Below are 14,289 nucleotides of genomic sequence, written 5' to 3' on the forward strand. Positions count from 1 at the left end.
GGGGGGTGGGGGGGAGGTCAAATATGATTCAAGGAAAATGTGAGTCTTGCCAGTTGGGCTGTAGGTCTTCTCCCAAAGTTGATTTGACGTTTCTTGGCTCTTGAGAGAAACTATAGTGATGTACAGCGTGACTGGGCTGAAGTAAGATGGGCAAGGCCTTTAAAAAAAAAAAAAGAAAAAAAAAACCAACCCCCTCCCCCCATGCTATTATTATTGAAAGATGAGAAGGGAAAAGCACCACAGTGCTTGAAAAATAACAATAAAAAAATTTGGCATGATTAGTATTTCAAAGGGAGCAGCACTTGATTAAACATTTGGAAAGCACGGGAGGAGAAACATTCCAAACGAAATGAAAATATATGTGTATGATGGAAACAGGATAAATAGAATATTCCTCTTATAATTACCACTGCAAGAATGCAGCCCAAACGGAGAGTTCTTAATCAGGTAAAATTGTCATCGCTTTTAAGTCCAAGTAAGGCAGTGAGTTGTGGTAGGTACGAGATGTTTGTGGATAAAGATGTTGGTGAGATCCACAGCTGCAGCCACGAGCGGGTCCACGAACAAAGGGAACGAGAAGATCTGCAGCCCCCACCACGAGCGAACCACCGGTGTGTGGCAAGAAGTCAGAGGGCACGAGGCATCCGTTCCTGTCACCTACCCAGCAGGGACACGAGGAGATCTGTGAAAGGTTAAAAGTCTTCACAGGACGCAGAGCTGTGTCTCTGTGCAGGAAAAACTTGAGGTTTTCTTTCTTGGGGTAATGCAGTGATTGTTCAGAGATCTGCGTGGACGCATTAAGACGTCAAAATTAGTTGCAGTCTGGTTTCTTCCTGGGAATGCCCTGTCGAGGACGGGGCAGCTGAACACCCCCCCCCTGCAGCAGGTGAGCGCCGTAGCGCACCCGCCTGACCCTTCTCCGCAGGACGGTGGACGTGCGGTGGGGCACGCTTCTCCTCGAGGTCTCTCACGCGCATCCCCGTAACCCGCGTTTTGCCCCTGCCCTCGTTGGGTCGGGGGGATGCTCTCCCGACGGTCAGGTCGGTGGCACATGCTGAGGTCTCTCAAGTGGAAGTTTTTGGTGCGATGCTGTTTCACAAAGCAGGTTTTCAATTATAGTAGTACTGCATATGTGACTTACCTTAACATAATAAAGGCAAAGAGCAGGTACGTGTAAAGCGTTCTTCTTGTCCTGGCAGCCCGTTTCTTTGGGTTGAAATAACATTGTGTAATTATAAACTCAAGTGATCACATCTAAAGAAAAAATTTTCACTGTATCTATGTCTTGGTATGATTTACCTTCCTCTTATTATTTCTTAATATAAAAATTACTGCATGCTGTCTTTGAAATGTTGCAATTGTGTTGGTATTTGAAGTACTTGTAAATACTTGTGCAAATCAGGTTTTCTGATGTTTGTCTGCAGGGCGAGGTGTGTGTTTATGTGCCCGGGGGAAATGAGATGCATTTGCATCCAAGAGGGCGTAGCAAGCGGACGTGTGCCAAAACCGAGTCTGTAGGAACAGTTGCGCTGAAATCGTACCGGATAAAAACGTTTGCAAAGGAGAATCGTTGGCTTCCGAAGAAATACTGGTATCTAATCCTCCCTGTAAGGGCTGCTGATGTAGAAGGCCTAAACGATAGCTTTTGGTGATGAATCTTCCTGGAGAGGCTTGCAGAGCCACCATGTTGTGCACATGACGCTGCACAAGCTTTTTGTAGATATAATTACATTTCATACAGTATTGTTAATCTTTGGGGTGCTGGCAAACAGTTATTACTTACTTTTCTGTACTTCAGGGGAATACTGATGTAAGGATGTTCCGGCTCTCATTTAAATCGGTGAAATCATTACTGTTAGCCTCAGTAGGTGCTGAATTAAACCCCAAATTAGGTGGAACAGCTAATCATACATCATATTATACCTGTTCTTCATGTACGAAGTGCCTCTCAGCCAAAGATCTAATAGCATTTCATGCAAGTAAACATCGTCGCAGCAGAATATCTCCAGAATATTTCTTATGATCCAAAGCCTCTCATTCACGAGAGCAGACTAATGTGCGCCTCATCCTCCCGTTCCTCTCCAGTGCAGGAGGGTGGAGAGGCAAAGCTCCTGCTATTTTTTCACTCGGTAGATAGCCCGGCTTTGAATCGTTGCTGTGTGATTCCCACTTCCAGACCTCGGCTTGAAGTGCGAGTCTGCCACGAGGATGTGCCGTGTAGCCTGGGAAGAAAACCAGCACATCTTTTATCATTATTGCCTTGTCTCTCTGGGTCACGGCGAAGCAATAGCCGCAGTTCAAGACTATGTTCAAAGGAGAGATGTCAGGACTGAATTGTTTTCTGGTGAAGGAGGGATGGATAAAATATTAAATGCAGTCTTCTATTTGCCCTTATCTTTGTGTTTCCTGACAAGAATATTGCTCTGCATTTCCATGGTTCTGTAACTCACAGCTGAAGGTGTGCAGATTTGTGAAAAAATTTGATTTAATTGTTCAACAGTGAAATCGCAGTTATAAGAATCAGTGTAGACTTTATGTTACATGTTCTTTCTCAAGGGAGAGCACTTCTGTCTCGAGCGAGGAACAGCGCACTTTTGATAGTTAACTTGGTTTAATTTTCATACACCTGTTGCTGTAATTAGTGTAATTTAATGCACGGAGACATTTCTACTTTCTGCGCAGGAGGGGAGTTTGTCCGTGACAGCGTCGGGAGAGGTGTGTGTCTCTCTCAGCCCTCTCTCCCTGCACCCTTCGAACCTTTGGGGAAACACTGATCGAATCTGGCGACGGGGGCAGCGGGGAGGGGGACGGGGTAGGAATGCGCTGGAGATTTGAAGTCCCTTCAGCTTCCCCGCGCAGGGTCGGTTTGGGCACGGGGAGGAGAGGCACGCTGGCGCTGCCGGCGCCGGGGTGGGCTGGTCGGCGGGGGTGGGAGGAGAGCCCACCGCCGCGGAGGTCTGAGACCGTTTTGAAAACGGTGGAGGTTTGGGAGGCGGCGGAGGGGAGTTGTGATGGGCGGAGGGGCGTACAGCGCGCTGAGATGCTTCTGGAGGAGGTGGGAGGTGATGAAGGCTCCATAGGGCAGCACGGTTGTGGTGGTAAGTGGGACCCGAGAAACGTGACACGTCTGTCACAGCACTGGTTGGTTTAATTTCTACCCGACCACTGTGAGAGTGTGTTTCTTTGGCAGATTGTGTGTATTTACCCAGTGATCTCCCACGTCTTTGGTCAGTGTTTTATTTTGAACTGTTTTTATTCTGCTTTTCCAACAGCGTGAGTTTTCTCGTAGAGGACGGTCATGAAAACAGCAAAGGGGCTGTGATGGGTGGCCCAAATCTCGGGTCACATCTGACATAAGTTCAGAATTGCTTCAGAGTGTGCATACTGAACCAATAATTGCTCAGATTCTTCTTCTTAAACCATAATTTCAAGCTCGGTAGCTTCCAGCAGCTGAATTAAGCTTGACGATCCAACACTGTTAGTTAAAATACTGTAAGCTATACGTACCTCAGCGGTGTGTGTCTGAAGCGCGTTACAGCCCATTAAAGTGGTCTCTGACCGTTTCGGCGGTGGTGGGTTCCAGGTTAGCGGAGAGCACAGCACTGCGGCGTTCCCGCAAATTCCTGCGTTTGATTTTCCCTGAACTGATTTTCTCCTCCGTCCCGGCCGGCGGCGGGAGTGGGGGTCCCGGGAAAGCCCCGTGGTAGCCCCCCTCTCCGTAGCCCCGCCAGGAGCGGGTGGAGCGGAAAAATAATTTGTTTGCTCTTTGCCGTCTCCCCTCGCTGTCCCGTGGGATTCGCAGCTGTAAATCGAGTTCCCGGCAGTCGCCGGGCGCCGCGCGCTGCGACAGGAAAGTAGGATGGAGCGGAGCGGGGAAGAGGGGAGGACACGGCGGAAGGGGCGAAGAAGGTGCTGCAGCCCCTGTAGCGTAAGTGGTCTCAAAACGAAGAGGCAGAAAGAGTTCATACAGAAATTAATATTTTTTTTTTCTAGTGTGGAACATCTTAAATTTCCCTTAAATTATAAATAGAAGTTCACTGATAGATGAACTAGTGCTGATGTATATTTGAGTGGGTGTGATTTGGTAATAGCTCGGGTGTGGCAGCCCAGGAAATAAAGGATGTAAACAATTTACAACCATTTATTTTTTTATTAGAGCTTTTATCTTTGTAACTCTGATTAGTTGCCATAGATACAGACAACACAGGACTTGTTTGGGATAATGAAAAGTCTGTCATGCTGATAAAAAAATGTGATTTTTCTTGAGAAAAATCTGCATTACTTCAATTCCACTCTTCTTGGCAATTAATTTTAACTATGCTTGCATTCATGTATATAATTAAAAAACTGTGGCATTTAGTAGTCTACATTTTTTTATATAGCATCTGCAGACTGATTCCGAGTACAATGCAGTACCAAACAAATTGGTCTTTAATTTAAATTAGAGATCATATTGACAGATATAAATTACTGTTCTATCAGGTTACAGAAGTGCTTCTGTACTTTCTAAAAATCATTCTTACGGTTTTTCCCACCGTGTGAAACCATTACAGAACATTATCAGGTAACTGATGGGCTCACAAGCGTGGTTATGAATGTTCACAGCTGAATGTCATGTTCCGATGTTGCAGTAGGTCATATTTGCTCTCCATACGTAAAAGTTGGGTGTCTGCAGTGATACATGCAGTGGATATGACTCCCCCCATCGTGATGCCAGCTGCTCTGTCCCAACAGAAAGTGGTTATTTGCTGTAAATGTACCTCAGCTGATTCAAGAAATGGTTTTATATGAAGAAAAACCTTAAAAATTAAGTAGCTCTTCTATTAATATTTGGTAAGTGTGTGCAGGATGGTTCCAGTGCGGTACGCCATGGACAGTATGTTTTCATGGGTTTGAGGTGGCCCCGTTTCTTACGAGCGTGTTTGTGGCTGCTCGGGAGCTGCAGTCAGGACGAATCTGAAATAATTGTTACCTGGGGCAGAGCCGGGGGGAGGGGCACCGTGTGGGGAACAGAGAAGAAAGAAAAATATTTTGGAGTCGGCTTGATTTAAAAAAAAAATACACATATTGTGTGGCAGCGCTGGAAAGTGTGGCAACAGCTCAGGCAAAGGGGACGCGTGGGCAGAGCGCGGGTGAGGGGCAGCCCGCGGTGTGGGTACCGTTCCACACCTGAGGGAGATGAAGAGTGCGGCATTAAGTGATGCTGTTTCTTTTAGGAATGCAAAGCGTTTGGGCGTAAAGGCTGAATTCAGAGCACCACCAAGTAAAGGGATTGTGCGCCGGGGCTGTGTCTGGCTTCAGCGTGGCCGAGCAGCCCTTTGGCTGCGGCACGCGCTTTGCCTACGAGCAGTGAGGTTGGGGGGTAAATCAATGAATCTCTTAACAAAACTACTCCGGACTGGAGAACAGAATCCCTCAGATCGAACGCTCGTGGTGCTCACAGGTTGTGGGCTTCTCCCTCTCTCGCCTGCAAGCTGAGCCACGTCCATTTCACTACGTTAAGCCTTTTGTGTCTGCGGTTACAAGAGAATTGGGTTTGCCCCACTGCTGTCATTTCATAACCAGATATAGGGGACATCACTTGAGCGGTAGAGTTCTGCACGGAGCCCGACGGCTGCGACACAGACACAAAGCAACAGAGAAAACAGCCCTGTGTTTTACTCGCAATATACCACATTTGTTTCCCCTACAATCCTTCGGTAGTAAAATTACGCTTAACTGTATTTTTAATGGTTAGAATCAAGATCCTAGAATAAGTATTTCCCGGGGAAAGAAAGGTATGTTATTAAAAGCAGCAGCAAGTAAATCTGGGATTTTAAAAGTATTGAAAACTTTGCCAGATGTCTTAGAGGTTTGATAAATAATTTAAATCCTTTTAGAGATTAAAACCTATTTTTCTAAGTTAGAACAGTTTATTTTGTCAGAAATCAATTGGAATTAATAAAAACAATGGTCTCCTAAGGATGAAAAAAGGGCTGAATGTGTGTGCACATATCAGGTTTCAGCTTTAAACTCAACAAGACTTCAGAGCCTGCAATGGCGGCCTTTCAATCGCGAAATACTCACACCACAGTGTTCTCGGGGCGGTTTGGGCCTTTTCTTTCTTATAGAAAGGCAGGATGAGGTTGTCGCTAACTAAGCAGCTTTGGAGCAATTCAAACAAACAAAAAAAAGATTATTTAATGCAGCTTTAGAAAATCATATACTGATGTTTGTCTTTATCACCGCACAACGTCGGAGTCGCTGTGATTTTTTCTGTTTAATTTTGCCGCTCCCAGCCGAGCGCGGGTTGTGTATCCCGGTGCGGCGCTCAGGACCTCCCCGCACTCAGCCCTCTTCTTCGGCGGACCCGGAGGGCGGTTGGGCGTCCCCGGCGCACTCGCAGCTCCAGAGGTTGTTGCAGTCGCGACATCCCGACGCACCGCTCGCCTTCTTCCAGCCCGTACCAGGATGTGGAACAGGATGGCGACGCGTTTCATAGACTAAAAATGGCTTTACCTGCTGCAAAGGGGTTTGTCCTTAAAAGGCTCCTGAAATTAAACTGGCCAAATACATCTACGGTTAACGGGACCGTAGCAGAATTAGTCAGACATACTTGCTGTCAATGAACAAGATCGAGCCGCACGTGTGTTTTCACTTGAGTTTCTTTCCTCGGGTTAGCTTGGTGAGACTCAGAAGAATAGAAAAAAAGAAAAAACCCTCATGTAATACTTCCAGAATGAGGCTCATAATAGTCCATTTAGGATGTTTACGGCAATCCGCAGTTCGTGGCTGCAAACCTGAGCATGAGGAAACTTCACTGTTGCAGGACTTGTGACTTTGCTGTGTTTTCTCTGTAGGGCCTGGGAGTGTCCGGCGGCGGTCAGCCTGGCCTGGGGACCCCTTCCTCCAGGCAGTATGCACGACAGAAAATAACTCGCGTAAACCTCAGGGACTTCATCTTCTACATGGAACAGGAACGAGAAACGAGCCGTTCTCTCCTGCTCTATCGAGCTCTGCTTAAATAAAGCCAAGAATTGTACTGATTTCTCCATACAGAAGCTCAACTTGCATTGAAAAGCTGTCATTTTAATGTGCCTTCTATTTTTTTCAGAAGTCAATGTTCCAGTAATTTTGTTTTGTAAAATTGTCAGACACATGCAATAAATTCCCTTTATGTAAAAAAAAAAAAAAAAAAAAATTACAAAAAAGCACACAAAAAAATGTGCAAAAGGTTTTGAAATGTTAAATCCACAGATGTAACCCCCATCAAAGTCTCGCTCCATTTGGCCGTTCTGGATACGGCCGGAGTGGATGGCGCTGATGTTCGCAAATGGAGACGGCTGCAACGGTCACCCAAACCATCTGACGGGCGGAGGGCCGGGCCGCGTTCGCAGGATGGGGACACACCGCGGCGTTCACCTCCGCGCTCAGCTCCGGTGCGGGATTGGTCTCTGTTTAGTTTCCCTAGCACTGTTCTACTGACTAACCGCGGCCATCCCTGTTGCTATTTTAGATAAGTTAGAATTGCAATTTTTTGCACAGGTAAGAGAATAGCCACTGCACACTCTCACAAATTTTATATATTTAGGATTTTTTGCTTTTACTGCACAGCTCTTTTCCGGAGCCATTTGCGGATCCAAATCCTAAGTGTATGAAATCTGTGCGTTTGGGTCCCAGCTGAGTTCCCCTGACCAGCTTCCAGCTGTCTTCTAACGCTCTTCAACCTTTTGCACATTTGTAGCAACTGGTTAGGAACACGAATCAGAGTTGGGTTTTATTTTCTAGAAAATATCTTAATTTATTTATTGCAAAGAGTATGGTTTAACGGTGGTTTCAAAAGAGAGTATTGTTCAGTGAAGATCTGAGAGTATTCTATATGGATTTTCAAAGCCGTGGCTGTAAAGGCAGTTGTTGGGGCGGTTCCACTCCCGGCGCTCGAGGAGAGCGGGGTGCGCGCGGGCGGCCGGGACGGCGCCGCAGGGACCGGCGATGCCTTCGCCTTGGACGATTGGACCCGAGGACTCCAGTCCGGAGAGGCTCATGAACAAGCGCGGGACTTTAAGCACGATGCGTAGTTTTAAGTGCTTAAAGCGGGGAGGAATGCTTTAAAAATGCTTTGCTGAACTGGGATTTCGGGGGCCCACACGGAAGCCGAGCGAAGTCAGTGTGAGTCTTTTAACTGGGTACGGGGGAGGAATCCGCGGGCAGGTGGGCACGAGCTGTCGTACTTCAAACCTAACAGTATTATCAGCAACCATGGAAGGGAGACCTTTGCTTATTTATCTTTTCAATTTTTACTATGTTATGCTTGCCACTTTTTTGAGGCAATATTTTTTTTTTTTGATGGGAAACCATAGCGAAAGCACAAATAGAACTATTTCTCCAATAGTTTTAAAAACAAAAGTTTTAATTATTTTTTAAGGTTTATGAAAAGCAGAAGAAAATTTATACCGCTGCTATTTAGCCAAAAGATTATTCATAAGGTATTTAAGGCCAGGAAGTGTAAAATTATGTTTTAAATGTATCGATAATTTGTACATATTGTTTATAAAGGCCTTGTGTTTATTAGAATTACGTTATTTTGATGATTTCTGTACATACTCGTAAATACCCCCAATTTGTGTGAAAACATACTCCCTTATTTGTACTTATTTTGTAAAGAAATAAAACAATTTACTAAAGTAACACATCGAGTGACATACAGTATTAATTTATCAAACATGAATTTCACATTGTCTTGTAGTTCTTAAGCACTGTTCAGAAACATTTTGCATTAAAATATTAACAGAATACCCACAAAGAATTATTAAAACCAAATACTTCAATGTTGTGTTGTGCTGATTCTTATCCTTTGTCAAACATCTAATAAAATTGTCAACAAACCTCGATGCCATTAACACGGTGAACGGAGGCGCTCAGCAGTTGCCGTCTCGGAAGCGCTCGGTGCAGCAACGCCGCAGAACATCCCCTTTCGCTCACCGTCCGGTCCGAGGCCGCGCCGCCGCGTCACGGGGCTGTACCGAAACCGCTCGCCGAGCCACCGTTCCTCACGCCACCGTTTCAGTGCTCGGCGGCAGAGAATCAGAACTACTTCGTTCAATCGAATTAGGCGAAAAACCGGGCTGCGGTTACGGTTTGCTCTTCGTAACAAACACGTGCGGGCTGCGCACCACCGCTTTCCCGGAGCTTCTGTGAGATTTTAAAACCTGTTCTAGCGACGCTGAGCAATGTCCTTAATTAAGTTATGTTGCTATGGTTTAAGGCCAGAAGTAAAAATTCAAATCAGTTTTTGCTGGTATTGCTGCCTAAAAATATAGGGAAATAAGTAAAAAAGATACAAATGAAACTGTAATAAACTTTAAATAAGTGACCTGAAGTTACTAACTAAAAGAACATGTCCTAACTTTTTTTTTTTTTAAAGGCATATTTCTCCTAACGAAGTGATTGTTTCCACATGTCTTCCTTGCCTTAGTGCTATGTCGCCGTCAACGTTGTGATGTCACGGCGCAAACTTTCCATCTCCAGTTCACGTTTAACTCGGCCGGCGCAGCCTCCACCCCTTTACGCTGCCCCAAGTGCTGCAGCCGCTTTATTGGGCTATAAAAAAATGGGGTAAACGCCAAACTGAAGAAAACCAAACCGACCGGCCACAAATGCTTCCCGTGGCGCCCTACGAACAGGCGAAGCCCCATCTCGCCTGGAGCCGGAGGGGCTGCGCCTTCGCGGGCGTTCGCCTGTGCCCCCGGAGCGCGGAGCCGGCGCCCACAGCCACGGTCCCTGCTCAGGAGGGCAGGACAAGAGCGGTATGGGATAAAAACATGAAGCTGAACGGCTTATCGAAGGATACTTTGAACTTAAAGTGAACTCCATGTATGAAAGTAATAAATAAAAAGACTTTTTTTTTTTTCCTTTTTGCAAGACATGGCTACATCATGCTGAACGGAGCAAAAGGCCGGAGGAGACGCAATCAAAAGTTCTCACCTCTTTCAAACAACATGGGAGATACAGTGAGTGTTCCACCCTACTTGCTTATTTTTGATCATTTACTTTACAGAAATGTTTATGGCATGAAGTACTGTATAAGAAATGTGCATACACAAATACATGACAATTATACGTTAAGTTCTTTACAATATTAAATGTATAATATACAATTCTACAGATATCTTACATACAAAGGTGAATGTTGTGCCATATATTCAAATATGGCACTGCCTAGCAACTTTAGAATGTCGTACAAGTATAAAACCACAAAATAAAATAACTTTACAACTCTTTTCGAAGTAGACAGATTCGCTTGACTGCTGTGCTGAGTCAGCAGGCCAATAGGTATCCGCTAAGATTCCCAGAAGAGATTTCCAAGTAACCAAGGTGAGAAAACCGGCAGAGGTCTGATTTTCCACAGACAGGTATCCAGCCCTCTCCGAAAACGAGACCCCTGCCGAGGCTGGGCCTTGGGCAGTCAGTACAGCTCGTCGCTTTTGAGAAGACTACTCTCAAACTTGATTTTTTTTATTTTGCCCAATTGCAGTCATTTAGCCTTAAAGAACTCCTTGTTCTGTGTGGCCGTATTTATGCGTCTAAGAAGAGTTTAATTAAAATTCAACATCTACAACAGTATTCTATAAATTAACGTGGGAGAAACTAAATTGCGATTAACACATGAATTCGTTATTGAGGACCCAATCATGCTGAACAGCAATAAACAGGATTTAGCAGAATGCTATTTATAACCTCGCACCTGCGAACACGGTGCTGTCTCCTGAGTTAGAAGCCGCACAAGCCACAGTCGCTGCTGATTCCCGGGAGGAGCAGCAGCCTCCTGCAGACAGCGGGCTTCGGTAAAGAGAACATTACACAGATAGAGGGCAGCTACAGAATCGGCATTTTAATAATAGTTTAAAATAATAGAGGAAAAACGATCTAAACAAAAGGTGGCCTGCTTTCACCGCACAATGGCACTAGAGGGCTTTAACATCTTTTCGCAAAAATTCCAGACCCATAAAGAGTAGGCTTGCCCCAAATTCTTAACGCTTCCTCCTAAACGCGGGCTTAGAACACGGTTAGGACATGAGCAACAAGGGGCGGCAGAGCTTCCCTCGGCAGCACCACGCGTGCTTCGTGATGCAAAACTGAACAGTTTCCGCATCAAAACAAGACTGGCTTTAAGAGAACTACAGCTCCACCGTCAGTATGTCACCCTCGTGTGATGGTGGACGGCCATTTATTTTGTGCTTCCAGATCCCTACTTTTGCAAAGATTGCCATACTCGGCCTTGTCAATTTTTTTTGTCACTTTTTTGTTCAGTTTGTGGGGGGTTTTTTAGTACTGAGCACCAGGTGACTATAAATCGGTCCTTTTCTGATTCTGGATTCTGTCCGCAGAGAGATATTTCAGTTGGAAATGTTGTATAAAAATAAGCCATTTGCTAGCGTGAGCGAGTACAATCACGGGAGTGTAACGTCGTGTACAGCGGTGTAAAGCACGTCTGATATGCAGGAGGTGCGGCAGTCAGGGAAGATACTCAGTGCAGTTTTTAGTGTACCATCTTCCTCTCGGAGGCGCCCACTTCCACGCGTCACAGCATCGGGGTGGCGCTGGAAACGCCGCCAGAGCCCCTTCTGCTGAGCTGCTCACATTGCTGTCATCGGTCTGGCTGCAGAAGGCCCGTCCGGGGTCAGGGGCTTCGGAGGTTCGCCTTTTTCACCACCACGGCTGGTCGGCCCCAGGTACGTTCCCAGCGGGGCCGGCGCCCGGAGCACGCTCAGGAATTTCAGCGTGAAAAACGGACAACTGGTTTTTCGAATGCATTTCATGGCTGGCGATGTGACAGGTAGTTTCAGAATACCACTAGTTGGCAACATAAAGTCAAAATCTGTTTGCTAATACTGTTTTGCAAATCCTTAGTGTTTCACATAAGGGACTATTAAACACTTCTACGGTTACAAAGGAGTACGGGCAGGGTCTAGTCCAGGGGCTCCTGTTTTATTCTGATCGTTGGGGTGGGCTGTGGTCGTCTGTCTTCGCGACACAGCACGTATTCGCTGAACTGAGAGGAATCCACCCCACCGCCGCACGAAGCTGCCACGTTAAACCCCTTCTGAAATAATCTTTCGAGCACCTGCAATGTGGGGAGAAAAAAAAACAGATTAATATTTAGCAAATTTTAGTGATAAAAGCATTGAGGAGCACCGGATCTAAATGATGGATTTAGTCTTTCGAGTCCTCGTTGAATGAATATTATTCAGCTATAATTCTATAACTTATTCTTAAATGACTACACTGTGATTAAAGTCTCGCTCTCAGCAAACCTCTGTAGAAAACAAAAATTAATCAAACAAATAAGCACTCTGCAGAGCAGCTTAGTACATTATATAGTAAAATACTGGACTGCAGTGATATTGATGCTCTCTCTTACTGCTCATAGAAAGCAACATCGGGTTTAAGTCATAATAAAAAGTGTCCATTATTCATTAGCAATACGAAGGGTTCTGCAGAAAGGGACTGAAAACATTTCTCAGCTCTTCCTTGGCTGATGAAAATGTATTAGGAGTCTGAGTGACACTTCCACCAGATCTTCATGAAAATCGCAGCCGTGACTTTCCCCCGCTGGAAGGGAGCACTGCGTTCAGCAAAGCACGGCGGGGACGGGCTGCGGAGCCAAGACATGGACAAGAAGGGACCGTTCTGGCCCCCGAAAGAGGTTAATTTGTATTGCCCAAATATGTATTTTCTTTGCCTCCTTCTGAAGAAAAGTTGGTACAATTTAGATGCATGAATTGAAGGAACCCAGAGGCAACTTTAATTTCTGAGACTGTCACACAGCACTTTACCCGAGGATATACTGATCTTGGCAATACGACAGGGGCCGTGTTTTCACACGGGCGTGTTGATATACGGCGTCCCAGCAGAGCAGGACGCACACAGGCTTTTCTCGGCGTTGGGTGAGAGCGGAGGGCAGACCCACCTGTGGCAGCTCTGCACTGCCGGATCCACTGGCGGCGATGCCGTGCTCCCTCCCTGCCTGGAGAAAGGGCTCCTGTGTTCTTCTCCATCGATAACTGCCACCGAGGGGAGCAGCCCTGTCCCCTAACAGTCTCGCCCACAGTACCGCTCCCACCGCCACAGCACAGGGAAGCGAACCTGGTGAGGTACTAAACCCCATGAACTCGGTAACACCAACATCCCCATCCGACAGCCGTCTGCCACCCACCGCAGGGCTGAGCCAGTTACACACCTGCTCGCTCAGCCCGGAGAAGTGTCTAAGGAACACACCCAACTTCAGATGGGGTCAACTCGTATGCTTCCACAGGGTTATGTTATAGAAAGCATTTGGGTTTTTTCTTTTTTTTGGTTTTGTTTGTTTCACTAGCGCCATGAAGCGCTTCAGCAGTTGTATCTACTGCCGTGGCACTTCAAAGTCTTGTGTTCCGATGCCCACGCTGAGCGTGTTGGAGAGCTGCACACCCCCCCAGGGGAAGCCACGGTGCCTTCTGTAGTGCACCTTTTCTTTCCGACTGGATGTTGGCCTTGCTTTCTCCAGAAACATCAGTTTGGAGCCTTTATTAAGAGTAACTGGTTTCAAAAGGCCATCCGTGTCCCAGGCGGTACGGCAGTGCGGTGCAAAGCACGGCAGCGTGTGCTGCTTTTAATCCGTGGGGACCCTCCTTTGGGGTAGTCTGTGTCGCCCCTCTGTGCTTTAATCCACATCTTGGGTTTCTGCTGGTAAGTAGAACTCCGTACTGGCTACCCCGGCTGCTGAGGACCGGCGCAGGGAAGGACGGCGCTGCCGCAGCACAGCTTTGCCACAGCCACGCAGAACCTGCTGAAAACAGCTCGCCCGAGGAGCGCTGCCTGGCCGGGACACGGGGACGGGCGCTCTCTGAAAGGTGCATCCGCCAAATCTCACTGACTTTTGCCCTGATTTTTATATACTTCATACCATAAGAAAGTTGTAGAACTGAAAGACTGAAAAAGCACCCCAGTGCATGGAAGAAAAATGATAAAAAGGGGCGGGAGGTTCTCAAAATATATGTTAAGAGCGAGAGAGAGAAAGCTTACAAGTCTGTTATTTGTCTGGGCTGTAGGACAGAAACGGGCTGCAGACACTAACACCTCTTCCTCTCAGAGGAAGGCAGGAGTCTGGGAGGGAGGAGGACTAAGACATCACCAGGCTGCTGCTTCAGAGGCGGGAGCGTGTGCCGACTGCTCTGGGCGTCCCGGTTCCTACACCCGGCACCATGAACACCTCGGAGCCGCCCCAGCCCCGGGAACGGAGGCTTCTTCCATTTAACTGGACAGCCGAAC

At 46.6% G+C, this 14,289-nt stretch overlaps 1 protein-coding gene across 1 annotated transcript in view; it reads right to left on the reverse strand.

Moving 5' to 3' along the window:
- Positions 1-11,620: 11,620 nt before the first annotated feature.
- KCTD15 (potassium channel tetramerization domain containing 15) overlaps positions 11,621-14,289 on the reverse strand; it is a 37,810-nt gene continuing 35,141 nt past the window's right edge. The window contains exon 5 of the mRNA XM_009881383.1: positions 11,621-12,103. Within this exon, the coding sequence (XP_009879685.1) occupies positions 11,948-12,103 (156 nt within the window). The 3' untranslated portion in view covers positions 11,621-11,947. The remainder of the gene's footprint in view (positions 12,104-14,289) is intronic.

The sequence above is a fragment of the Charadrius vociferus genome, unplaced genomic scaffold, assembly GCF_000708025.1.
Source record: "Charadrius vociferus isolate BGI_N301 unplaced genomic scaffold, ASM70802v2 scaffold553, whole genome shotgun sequence".
Lineage (NCBI taxonomy): Eukaryota > Metazoa > Chordata > Aves > Charadriiformes > Charadriidae > Charadrius > Charadrius vociferus.